At 41.0% G+C, this 14,157-nt stretch overlaps 1 protein-coding gene across 1 annotated transcript in view; it reads right to left on the reverse strand.

Moving 5' to 3' along the window:
- LOC104495098 (low-density lipoprotein receptor-related protein 3-like) overlaps nucleotides 1-10,176 on the reverse strand; it is a 12,838-nt gene extending 2,662 nt beyond the window's left edge. Inside the window, exons 1-4 of the mRNA XM_010138022.1 lie at nucleotides 10,152-10,176; nucleotides 9,066-9,204; nucleotides 1,743-1,951; nucleotides 373-1,459 (exon numbers count right to left, since the gene is read on the reverse strand). Of these exons, the coding sequence (XP_010136324.1) occupies nucleotides 373-1,459; nucleotides 1,743-1,951; nucleotides 9,066-9,204; nucleotides 10,152-10,176 (1,460 nt within the window). The remainder of the gene's footprint in view (nucleotides 1-372; nucleotides 1,460-1,742; nucleotides 1,952-9,065; nucleotides 9,205-10,151) is intronic.
- Nucleotides 10,177-14,157: the final 3,981 nt, after the last annotated feature.

Genomic DNA, 14,157 nt, shown 5'->3' on the forward strand with positions numbered 1-14,157 from the left:
GGAAAGAGTCACTCAGTATAGATTCAGCAAAGACTTCTCTGTAACAGTTCAGCATTCAGTTTTTAGCAGCACAAGGGGTTTGTCGCAGGAAACTGCTCAAAATCCTTTCAAGTTAGATACAGGTTCTGCCAGGCTACAAAACAAACGTGTATTTCTCACAGATCACAGAAGAGCCGGCACTCCCCTCACTACTTCTGACAAATCTGAAGTATTCTTCTCTAAGAGCAATGCTATTGAATTGTCGTCAATTCCTTGAATTGATTTCACAGTATTTTGCAAATTCTCTGGTTAACTATCTACTTTTTTTCCCCTTTAAACAAAAAGAAAAAACCCAACACAGCTGTTAAAGCATCATAAAAACAGGATGCTTACCTGTACTCCCTGGTCCTCAGAGAATATAATTTAAATGCACAACCCAGTGCTATCACCAGCAGCAAGCCACACACGAGACTCCCGATCAGAGCAGCTGTGATGACCTTCCTGGGAACAACGACCAGGCAGTTGTGCTCATCGCTGCCATCCTGGCAGTCTTCTTGGCCATCACAACGCCAAGTCTCAAAGATGCACAGATTTGTACCACAATGGAAGTTTCCTGGCTGGCAAGTAAAGCAGTTTTTTTCATCTGAGCCATCCGGGCAGTTCTTCTGGTTATTGCATCGGTCAAGTATTGAGTAACAAAGCCCACTGTTGCCTTCACACGGGTACTCGTTCTTCTGGCAAGCAGGACAGTTCTCCTCGTCCTTGCCATTTGGACAGTGCCACCAGCCATCACAATGCTGCTTATCCGTGTAACACTCCTCATCACTTCCACAAGGATGTTCCCAAGGAAGGCAATAGCCTTTCACTTGATAGGTTGCATTGAACCCATGCCCCGTGCTCTTGGAACGGGCATGATATGAGACAGTGAGCTGGCCTTTTGATGACTCCACGCTCACCGAATGCCTATTGTTGTGATATGAAAATGTTTGCATTAATTTATCACCTCTCTCTCCGATGCCATCATACACCCTTACATAGTCATTGTAGCCTAACTGCAAATCAAGCTGCAACAGAACATGTCGATTATCTTGTGTGTCCACGTACCATGTGCAACGAAGATCTGATCTGCTGTGATCAGCACGGAATAAGTCTGGGGAAGCAAAAGATCCATAAAAATTACCCAGTGTTTTGCCACAGGAAAGATCAGGACAATTATCTTCATCCGAACCATCGCTGCAGTCCTTAACTGAATTACATCTCAGCTCATTCATCAAGCACTTGGTGGATCGGGCTGCACTGCACTGGAACATTCCTGAGGGACAGATACTGGACGGAGGCTCTGTGGGAGGAACAGTGCAGTTTCTCTCATCAGAGTTATCACCACACTCGTCCATGGAATTACACTTCCAAGTACTGGGAATACACTTCCCATTTGCACAACGGAATTCATCTGACTGGCATTCAGTTTGACCTATCTTCCCTGTGAAAGAGGGTAAGGAGAAAAAAGTTAGTATCAGAACTTTGGGAACCATCTGATGTCACTTTTAATGTCTACCAGTGCCACGTCATTTTTAATGTCTACCACCCTGCATGTCACAAGGCAATTGGTCAGGACAGTACACTTCAGACAAGTGCAAATAATACTGGTGGCACCATGCTAACGCCTTATGGCCATCAGGACTTGCCCAGGACTCCTGTCAACAAAAAATACCACTGTCTTCAGGTTTTGCCAGAGAGAGAGGGAAGCCAAGAAAACATTTTACCTCTAATATAAGAAAGGCGAAATCCCTGAGCCTGTCCTGAGCTTGATGCATCTGAGTGAAAAAATATCCAAACATGGTCTCTTGCAGAGATGAAAGATGGAGGTATGGAAGATCCACACACTTTGTACTCCTCCCTCTTGGAAGAGGGGCCAATCATCAACCAGTCTACTGCACACTTCTGAGAGTCTTCCAAATCGAAGTTCTTAAAACTGTCAGCAACAAAAGAAAACACAAGTGACAAGAGGACATGTATCTGGAACACAGCCAAACAGAAAAACCAGACTGTGACAGTTGACATTCTGCACCAAGCAGTGCTGACATAAAGAGATCACATTCAAAGAAAATGAAACACCTACAGTATGTCGAGTATAAATAAACAGAGCATTCAAATTCCCCCGATTTGGAGAAACACCCATCTCAAAGGCACGAACCACATGCCAAGTAGCTCCAAAAGCTAAAAAGATGATTTCTCTTCTACTCAGAATCCTGAAATACAGATACGAGAAAACGCAAAATTCCAGAATACCTTAGACGAAAGGCAGTTCAATTTCAACAGTCTTTTCCAAGCTTAAAAGCTATGAAACTATGGGATGAGAGGAGAGACAGCCCTGTCTCGGAAAAAGAACAATAGGGAGCAGTAAAAAGAACCCTAAAGAGGTAAGTATGAGACACAAAAATCAACTCATCAGAATATGGATAGGTCAGGAGAGGTCAAGAAGAGAAGAGAACTGCAAAGAGCAGAAATGGAACCTAAAGTCTAACAGTATTGGGTTTTTATTCCAAGACTAAGGAAAAGGAATTACACAAAGCAGCGTGAAACTATGGGCACCCACATCAAATCTGTTGCAAGAGATGTGCAACAGCATTACTGAGCTACCACATTGGCTTTGCTCTCTGTAACTCATTTTGGCACCTGGCATCAACAAGGGTTTCTATCATCTATTTGGGGGATTGTTTGTAGGGTTTTCTTGTCATAAAGACTTCTGGGATAAGTATTAGAAAAATACTTTTGGGATAAGTATTAGAAATATCTCTCTGGCCAACAACAAAATTTTTAAGAAAAGGGAACTGTCACTGAATCAAGAAATGGAAACTCAGAACTGGGAAGGTGTGGGTGTCATGACTAGAAAAACTTCTGCTTGTGCAATACAAATAAGATTATTTACTAAATCTTTTTACCACTTCCGTGGTTATTTTACATGTACCAAGACCAACCTCAAAGAGCTAAACAATTTGTTCTCCTGTCCTACCCAGTTCCCAGCACTCCAGCTGACTCTCATTTTCCCCACTCTGCTGAAAAGAGCTACTTATTTTTCATCATCATAATAATATAATAATAATAATTCACCCATTGGGTGGGTTTTTATTATAAAGGGTGTGGAAGAGGAAGAAACTTTAGTCCACCTTCCAAGGTGGAAGCACAGGCATAGAGAGAATAACTGATTTTCCTGAGTGTCAGTTCTGGATCTGAAATAGATTCAGAGCAGAATCCCACACCTCTCCACTAAGAAATCAAAGCTTTAGCCCGAAAACTGGGTACAAGGGTGATGAGGCAGAAGAGACTTGCAAGGAAGTATCACCTTTAACAGCCTCCCTGACAACACCACACCTCTCTGGGACGCCGGAGGTACCAACAAAGGGCAATACAGAATATTCATAAGAACAAACTCTTTTTCAAAACCAATAAGCATCTTAATCACACGTGCCTAGTAGATTCAAGCACCTCTGAATAAACACAATTTCTCTGAAATACAGATCTCTAGTTCTGATGTAAAGTTTTACATATAATAGATACCACAGCAGTCATAAAACAACTTCTAAGGACAAAAGCAAAGTCAAAGTCTATGTTCCACATCATGCAAAATAATCAACAGACATGCTTCTAACAAATTTTGCTTGGTTAAGGCACTGTCACTCCACTCCAGCATCCTTTCAAGTTACATCGCTCCAGTGGAGAAGTTTGCCCCATTTAAGTTGATGGTGATTTTTACTCAAGACCAAAAGCATGATATATTTGAACAAGCCATCAACTAACCTCACCACAAGACATTCCTTTGTAAAGAAATACAAAACAACACGCATATAAACATATAAAATTGGTTTTCACTTTATAATGCACTTGGAGCAAGCAAGCTTTTGTGCAGGAAGTTTCTGCCATACTAATCTGACACTAAATAGCCCACTGATTTATTTTACCTAAGAGTCCTGTATACTGCATTCAACCTCCGCTACTTCACTTCTTTAATGATCTGTAATTAGATCTAGCACTGCTGTTGTTACAGTCTTCTGAACAGTAATTGAATCCTGCTACCCACAAAATAGAGCATGGGGACATTTACTTATTTCATTGAACTTTCTCAAAGTGGAATGCAAACTTTTCTGTCAAAAGGATTAGCCCAATGGCTGAATGATGAGGGTATGCAGAGGAAACAAAGGACAAAGTCTTGTGCTCCTACTGCTTGTAGTACTGTACAAACAAACATCTTACAGTCTTTGGAGAAGTACTGAATGAAGTCTGTAGTTACGCTACTTGAGGGAGGTCTCAGGCCCTTTGTACTCACAACCTACATCATTTTCTGTGAATAGAACAAGAAACAGAATCAAGTCATACTGAAACAGAGAGCACTAATGGATACCGTCACCCATATCTCATGCAGCACCAGTCAGTACTGCAGTTTTTAAAAATATTTTGGGCAGGGAAGCACAAGATTTGCGAGGTAAAGCAAAAGACTCTGTTCAGTCACTAAGCCGCTCTAGCAGAGCACGTGTCTGAAGGAGTGGGATGTGGACTCAGAGGTCCATCCTACCATGCAAGCTACAGTGGCACAAAACTCCAGCCCTTGCACCCCTCGACTACAGCCTTCCTCACTGCACTGCAACTGCTCCTTGGGATGCAAACAAGCCCCTTCACCCACAAGCTTCACTTATTGGCATCGCTCCTGTGCTCTGGCATCTCAGCCCTCAATGACGAAGGGAAGGAGAACCCAGCTTTCCTCCAGGCTTTTTTTCCTCCCCGAGACCAGAGCACACAGCTCTAGTTCAGAGGTCAGGGAGAGGAGGAGCACTCAGGTATAATACTGCAGGAGTCAAACGCTGGTACTTTGAGCACTTAGAACCGCAATGTTAAAGTACAGAACCAATCACTAACACACAGAACATCCCTTGAACTGCTTTGTCCCTTAGGTTATTCTCACTGTTACTGCCATCTCCAACACCATGCAGAAATAGAGGAGGAGACTGGTGTGAAAGATGGTAATTCCCAGATCAAATTTCACAAGTTTTGTTTCTTCTGAAAGATGCTATTCAGAAGCACTAACTCGTGCGATGCTGCTTTTGGCATGCCTCTTCCGCAGCTAATTCCTTTTACAAGTCCCTTACAAGAATAGTCTGTAAAAGCCTAGTCTAGTACAAGAACAGTCTATTAAACACTGGAAGCAATCAAACTCTTGAGGATCAGAACTACTCTATGTGAACTGACAAATGCAGTACTAAATCTGTTTTTACAGAATTCTGCAGAAATAGTTAAAATCATCTGATTTTTCTCTCAGTGGACAGGTTTCCAGGAGCTTACAGAAAATTACAGGACCAGCCATGTACCAGATCTTGCCTGTAAAACTACTCAAATGAAGCAACAGTAGCCTACAATGGCATTTCCCTATTCACAATCAAATCTTTTTATGTTGCTGCAAAGACCTTCATTAAACTAGCTTATCATACACACTCCTTTACACTCTGAAAATATGAAAAAAAAATACGCTACCTGCAAAACCAATGCTTAGCAGAGCTAAGTTTTTTGTCATCTGCACTGGAAGGAGCCGTAAAAGCTAGAGAAGCAAAATTTTTTAAAAAGTACTTCTATAAATAACGTAGGGAATTCCCTACATCCCTCTTAGTAATTTAAGCATGAGCAAGAACAGATTAAAACGAAACAAAAAAAAAGCATTCTTAGTAACTGCAAAAGGACCACCATGGGATGCTCAGGAAAATGAACAAAAAAAGCATAAGGTGGTGAAGACCCTGCAGGTGTAAAATCTGACTGAAAGTATTCAGTAAATAAACAAAAAAATAGATGTTCAATTTGGCCCTGTAAACTCATTAAAAATTGGACAATAAATATTATGGGTAGATCAGTAGAGCACAGTCCCAAAATAAAAGAGACCAGCCAATTAAGCAGGAAAAGTTACTTCTATTTGCCAACCTCTCACAGCAAGTGCAGACTGTGAACAACTGATGACTTAATTGGCTCATTAAAAACTTCTGCTTAGCCACTGAAGCAAAAAAACCGGGAAGTCAGGAAAACTCTGTTCTACTCCCAGCTCCCAAGCACCACCTCTCTGTGTAACCTTCGGCAAGAGACGCAGGGGCTGCTTTCAAAAGCTAAGTACATGCAACTGAACGAAATAAATGTCTATTATGCGGGGGTTTTCCAATTAACGTCAAGTTCCGAAACATTGTGCGTTTGGCAAACAGACTATGAAGCAGTCCCTTTAATTCTTCACACAATTACAGACCAGCAAGCCTCTACATGAGCAGGCCTCAGTTTTACTCAGAAAATGAAACTCAGATGGTATCTGTAAATTTCTTTTCAAAGCCAATGACATGAATCACTGAAGTGAAAGCCAGTGAAGTCCTCCCCCCCTCAGTTCGTAAGAGACAGCTTGAATGGATCACTAAGTAGATGACTTGTCAGTACTCTTATCTTGAATTCTGAACACGGAGAATGTTTTACTCTCAGTCCCATAAATTCCTACAATAAAAAGCAATTCATTTATACCCTGCCTACATCAGGTTAATTACAACCATCGGGTAACAGGAACTGCTAAACAAAAATGATTTTTATCTTCTCAGATATAAGGAAACATCACAAAAAAAAAAAAGCCTGCAAAGGATGGTACAAAGGCGGTTACTGCATATGACATCTTTATCTGATCTTACAGAATTTTTACGTAGTCCTCTGTGAAAACAGGCATAAAAATAGACAAAAATGTGAGGAAAAATGAAATCGTTTCCAGAACAGTAACTAACAGACTGATTACTGGCATCTAAAGTGTCACAACACAGTCCCGGACAGCAGTAGCTACACACTCACTCCCAGGTCTCAACAGCAACATTCCCACAGACACACAATCTTGGAGGAAAGTATTGGAACATGCATCATTAACAGAGAGGTACAACAACAAAGAACATACATTTCCTGGTCTTGTGAAGTCTCCCTCAGGATTTCTAAAAAGTAAACCTTAAAGCAAAACAGTAAGCATGGAAATGTAAGGATACAAAGAAAATCAACAGACACACGTGAAAGGTAGATATTAAGACGAAGCTGCTAAAGGACGTGGCCGCAGGAGCCAACATCTTACAACCACATGTAGATCCGGGCACTGTTCTATTGAAAGCTGCTGAATAGCAGGTTTATAAAAAAATGACCACCAACAGCAAATGTTTTAGAAATCAAAACTATTTCCAATTGCAACTTCATCTCTTAATGACTCCTGCTGTATCTCAGATATGATACTTACGTAACATTGCTGCCTTGCTGTCAATGAGAATTCAAGGTCAAAGGAAACATTCAGCGGAACATAACACAAAGGAGGTGGGTTTTTTCAAACCTTTCAAAATCCAGATGTTATCAAAAGAACTGTGTTTGATTGTCCTAGGAAAATTAAAAAAGCTATTCTTTTATGCCCTTATCAGCACACTGTTAGGACAAGAAGCACACTCAGCTGTTAAGAGGAAAAAACGCTTGTCTTCGGACCCTCCTTCCCAGTTTGCCTACGTAACGCTGGCCTAGGCAAGCCAGCTGCTTCTTTCATGTCCTTAGCATTGTGAGGGCTACAACCTTAAGAAAATAACATCCAATGCCGCCACGTTTTGCATTTCATGCACTGGAGTGAGTTGTTCCAAGCACATTTACAGTCAGAAATGTAACACCACAGCACCACTCCCTGGGATGTAAACATGTAGCTCCCATTGTGTGTGTGTGCACAGGAGGGCAGGATATGGCAGGGACAGAAAACAAACCCATTGAGAAGAAACCTTTCGCATCATGTTGCTATGCACACTTCTAAACTGTACACATACACTATTTCCATCTATTTCTTTAGCCTCTGTTACATCTGTACTTGCAGAAGAGAATCCTAATTCTAACTGGGAGCTCTGAGACATTTTCATAGCATAAACTGCAGTAGTGTTCTGCAGAGCCGAGTCCCATGTCTCATTTGTATGCTTCCGTAGAGCTTCCAACAATCTCTGCTTTGAAACAAATTCCCCAAGTCCAAAACAATTTAATGGGGTTTAAAAGCATGTTTCTATTTATGGATCTCAAATGCTGGCAGGTATCTACTTCCTTACTTTTGATGAGTAGTTCCTATTTTGAACCACGGATGGTGGAGCCCTTCTATTATTCCATCTGTGGCAGATTTGTTTTTAATTGCTGAGCATCTGCAGTTGAAGAGGTTTGCAGTCCTTTTAAGCAGCTGAGCAAAGAATGAGCAGATGGTGTCAAATACAACAGTACTAAAAACCAAACAAAAAACCCTCTCCTAGGTTTGCTTTCTTTTTCTTTTTTTTTTTAAGTAAGAAATTCTTGGTTTGCAAAGGATCCTATGATTAGCCCAGAGAAATGAAGCACATCCGCCGTATGCTGACATTATAGCCCAAACATTCTTAACAAACCATTTGTAATAAAATACATTCTAGTCTCTTCTGAATAGTATTTTTACAGAACGTGCAGAAATTGTGACACAAATGCTAAGTATTGTTTCATTCTGTTGGAAATAAGCATTAACCAAAAGACATGCTTTTTTGCTTAACAAGTAACAATAGGCAATGACTGTCTTCAACTGTCCGTTAAACACAGCACCATTTCAAGACATTACAGAAAATGCCATTTTTGCTCGAAGAATTTTACATATACCACTGAGGCTGTGCCAGGTTTTACAGACTTCACCTATCCCTACTGATAAGGAATGAAGACAAGGGGGACTATTTAATGTGAATAAATAGTAAATTGCTTCTCACCTCCTCATCTGTCAGAGGTGGATGAAATCTCACACAGCTATTGTGAAGATAAACATATTAGAAGACAAGTGACTTGCATATATAATAATGGATGTCAGAAGTATCCTACAGAAACAAGACACAGTGGAGCATTTCTAAAACGAGAGAGGTGACCAACCTGCAACCATGCTCAAAGATAATCAACTTCAGCTTCCTTCGACCATTCAGTAGCTCTGACAAACAGCCTCATACTGGTGCATCAGGTAAGAACTCACATTTTCACTTCAGCAAAGCAATCCGTTACTTCCATGGAATATCAAACCATACCTAATTGTTATCATGTCTCCACGATCTCCTTTAATGTACCAGCTGCAGTTCACAGCTGGAGGATAGTTCAATGGCCAGGAAGGACTGTAGATAACTCCACGTCTCTCTGTGTGCTGTTCCTGATTTCCACTGCAAGGAGCTGTTAATAAGGGGAGAAAAAAATGTTATTGTTAGTGTTTTGCCTAATCAACAATTCACATTAGCTACAAAAGCTTTCATCAATTTGGGGGGATTGCAGACAAACGAGAGTCAACAGTTTTATCCTTTTACCGTTTTCTTCTCTGCCTCAGTTTTTAATTAAGATATCTGCTCTAAGTGTAGGTAAACTTAACCTGCATTTCAATGCAGAATCAATCAATAACCTTCTATGAATCTACCAAAGGCTACAATCAATATTACTGCATGGATCTGCCAAGAGGACATAATACAGGAGTTCTACTTCATTTCCCAAAGCCTGGGTGTATCACCCAGCAACTGAAGAAGATCCATATTCAGTGTAAAGTATCTAGCAGCTCATTTCATTTTAATACATTCCTGGACATGTTTATTCTCCTAACATATGACAGACATCAAGAGTTTGTAACAATTAAAAAAAAAACACCACCAACAAAATAGTAAACTGGACTCCAAAGTCAAATGTTTTCATTGAACATTACTAAGTTCTCTGAATTCCTTCTGAAATCCCATAGATAGGAGAAATTTTCCAAGCAGTGAAAGAACAGAGTTAGGTAAAGCTCGATATTCTCAAAGCACTTTCAGGTCTTCCTATAGAAAACAGCAGGCCAATTAAGGCTACATCAAATACTTTTAATTTGTAATTAAGCAATTCAAAAAATTAAAGTGAAATGTTCCAAGGACAAGTGGGAAAGCTGTTCTGATGGGAAAATGTACTCTCAGCAGACTACGAGAGGGGAAATTCTGTGTAATGCAGTAGCTATTCTGAACATTCTCCAAAAATATTTTTAAAACTATTTTTAAAACAAACGACTCTCTAGAGCATGACTTGATCGCAGCTGAATATTCCAATTTTTAACAGAAGCTTACTTTCTCCTAGCTTAAAAAGGCAGCAAGAAGAAAAGGTTTTACCTCCAATTGTCTCATACACATACATGTCCAAACATACTGTGTTACAAATCACAGATTTACAGTACCGCTTGAAATCCCATCACATAAACACATAAATGCATCATTTTCTATTCACAGTCGGGATTAGATTTCGCTGCACTGGAGGGATGGGGTGAAGAAATGCCTGCAAAGCTGCCTGGCTGCAATCAAGTCAGGCGGCAGGGCTGCCTGCAGAGCTGCTGGCTGGGGCCGAGGCCAGGCTGGAGTATCCCCCCACCAGTACATCTGTGCCTGGCACTATTTTCTGTTTGCTCACAGAAAGCACTTTTGAAGTGAGAGCCGCGGGAATATAAAACACATGAGGCAAGTAACTCACCTGAGGCAAAACATATAAAAAGCCATTATTTTCACTCTCCAAGCAGGGCATTCCACTGAAACATATGCTTATAATTCCTACTGGTTTCAAAGGCCACAAAAGCATACAGAATACATAAATACATGAAAACACCTATTTTCCAAACAAATACTTAGCAGTAAGGCAGTTACCAAAAACAAGAGCACTTCTGTTACCGCATTTCTAAAACCAGAGAGGCTCCACACTAGATGCAAAATACTGAGATGCAGATGCAATTACAGAATTATAAAAGCAGATGCAGGATCCACAGGACTTTCCAATTCTAGTTCTCAGTTTGTTTAGTTTTTAAATGTGCTACTCCACACACTCGTCACTGCATCAACGCGTCATAACAGCATAAGAGGACCTAGACCTAGCAACCACATAAAAGGAGCTGGGAAGACTGCATTTCCTAACCACCAGATTACCAGAACTTCTCAATGGGAAGGAAACGGAACGGACAGAGCAGAAAGAGCAAATACACCAGACAGCACTACCCACAGGCTCCAGCAACAGCTCTGCAAATATTCCTGTTCCTCTCGTACCAAATACCGCTCTGCATTAATATCCCTTATTCAGAGTATACGCATTAGAACAGAACCATCATTACACAAAGCTTATTTTAGTTTCCGTTCTGAGGAAGTCCCACTGACACACCGACGACTCCAGACAAGCGCTCCCACTCGTGTCTTCACCAGTGCATTTAAGCAGAGCTTTTATACTGCCAAATACTTGGTTCTCAGTTTTAGGAAGCATTTACAAAGAACCCGAGCAATAGTTATTTGAGGTATGCCAGCTTTCTTGAAGTAACGTCACTAGCATTTTTTCTTTTGCAATAATGTATAGCTTCCTAATTTGTAAGCAGTGGATATGATGTAACATGACAGTTCAGGTTCTCAGTACTTTTCCCATGGCTTTACCCCTCTGACACACAACAGGCATTTCAGACTTGCCCTACTCAGAATTAAAAGGACAACTGCTTTGCTCCTGATTTGAACGGACCACTAAACTGAATTCATATTGTCAAAACATAATTACACTAGTTTAAGGGTACGTCCACAGTCCCCTACACCTATTGAGGCAAACGGGGACACATACTCATCCACTGCCCAAAACTACTGTGGTGTTTACCCAGACCTCATTTAACTGCCTTCTGCTTCTGATGCCTTTCAGTTCCCATCGACGCTCAGCACTATGCTGTGCAATACCTCAACAGATCTCCTTCCTAACCAGCTGTCTGCCTCTTTACTCCTCGTGCACTGACTGCAGTGTGACAACCAAGGTAAAGTGTCGAGTGCTGCTTTCAGCAGCTTTTCTTTCACCTACATAAATTTTGAAAGAAAAATCTGTACTAAACAAAGCCTTCAGCGTAGGCAACAAAACGGAAAAACAACACAACGGCACGATTTCATACTGTTGGGGTTTCAGGGCCAATAAAAGTGCCCCACTTCCCTCCTCAGCTCCTGGCCATGAAGTTCGCAGAGTCAAATGCACGTTAAGTATGTGTTATTAAGCTGGGCTTCGGCATGACAGCCTGATTCCTCACAGAAAATAAACAAACACCTTTTCAAATTCCCAAAACATCTAAAGGAAAGGGAAGTCTCTAAATAGAAAGGTACAGTCCCGGATTCCGAAGGCCTTATCATCAGCAACAGCACGTGAGAAGAGCAGTGCTTCTTCTGCAGCCTTTCTGCGCAATCCCAGAACAAGAGTGAAAACCCCATTTACTAAAAGCCCCGAATGGATTATACTTTCCATGTTTAGGATTACTGCGAAAACTTAAGAGAATGCCAATGCCTGGGTTGGCAAACCAACCAAAATCTTAACAAGATGGTGCTTTTAAAAAAAGATAAATTCTGAAGACAGACAATAACGAATCTTTCATAGATCAAAAACAAATTTAAACAAATGCCAGAAGAGATTTGAGTTCAGAGAGCTCCTGTCATGCAGGCATAAATCTTAATGAGGCTCTTTCTGTAATAATCAAACACATTTCTTCTACTGTAAACAGCAGTAGATTCCCTCTGCAAGTTAAGTATGCCACAAATATTTGCAAGAAAGTTTCCAGAACTTTACATAAATAACATTACATCTATTTTTGCAAAAGCGAGTGTAACAGAACAGGCACTAAGCGCCACCAGAGGACAGTGCTGGGGCCACTAAGATGTGCAGGAATAAATTTTCAGACAATCCCATCAGACTACAAATCCTGCAGTTTCACACTCTTCTGCGATGCCCCAGGGTCTGAACCAGTCCCAAGGGACACATTCCAGGCATCTGCTCCAGGATAAAGGATGGTTTGCACCTGCCACAAGGAACCTTCTCTCAAAGCCAAATGTTTGGCAATATACACTTCCCCAGTAGCTATCTCAAAGGCAGCAAGAAACTCACCCAAAGTTCTCCAAATGCTTTCTCAAGGAGGGCTTGCACACACTGCTTAATGCAGATCCTTTACGCCTGTGGGGTGAAAAGGGCTTAAGGCTCCCCTTGATACTATCCAGTCTCCAGCAGGCTGCTTCTGCACCCAGTATCAGAACCAGCAAAGGCACAGTCCAAGGGTTCAGCTCGCTGATCTGACAAGATCTGAGCTCATGCTCAGCTGGATCAACAGGCTGAACTGGCTCACTGCGAGCCCCAGGAAAGGGGGCTTGGCGGGAGGACTGCTCCCCGCGAGCAGCAGCTTTTCTGGCATAAAGTCACTGTACAAACACATCTGAGACCGTGGCTTGACCTGCATTCTCCGTAACTCATTATTTCTATTTCTGTATCTTACCGGCTTTCTGAAAAGAAACCATACCATACCTTATCACAGAGATCAACACTGAAATAAGCTGCTTTGTCAGGACGTGTTAAGGACAGCAAGCATTCCTCCCAACTTTCACCAGGACTCCTAAGGAACATCTCCTGCAAGATGATTCCTGGCAGATGCCTTACGACTGCACTGTCCTAACCTGTTATTCTCCAATGCAAAGGTAAGAGAAAATACACACAGATCACACTACTGCAACCTTTTATAATCATTTTTCTCCCCTGCTCCAGTTATGCTGTCAGGAGACAAAGTAACTCAAAACTATATAAAGACAAGAAAACATGAAGGCTACAGTATTCTTGAGGTTTTCAGTATATTTGAAAGACTAAAAGCCAAATGCTACCACCTTCTGTTTCTAGCAAAAGAACAGCATCAGAAAGCAGCAGAGCCAACCGGATGATGCATTATACATTTCCGGCCAAGGCAGTACCACAGTCTAGGCCAGTCTCTGTGTAATTACTTACGTTACACTTTACAACCTCATAAACCATACAGCCAACAGATGACAAACTCCATCAAAAGCCAAAGAACCATCCAGGCAGAACAGACTGGGACATAGATGACATTATGGATTTTTTCCAGTGAAAGAATGGAAATACTTGTTGCAAAATGCTGCAAAAAAACACAGTCTATATGGTTCATCCATACTTTCTGTAAGCCAAATTCAAGTTACATAATTATAAATTTAGCGTTTCCTGATTTAGAACACCTCTCAAGCCCCCCTGTTGACTTAAACGCTCAAGCTCCCACATTAATCAGTCAATTAGAATTATTAGAATTATTTTTTTATATATAATATATATATTTTTTTTATATATATATTA

This window comes from Buceros rhinoceros, unplaced genomic scaffold (assembly GCF_000710305.1).
Source record: "Buceros rhinoceros silvestris isolate BGI_N320 unplaced genomic scaffold, ASM71030v1 scaffold13436, whole genome shotgun sequence".
NCBI lineage: Eukaryota > Metazoa > Chordata > Aves > Bucerotiformes > Bucerotidae > Buceros > Buceros rhinoceros.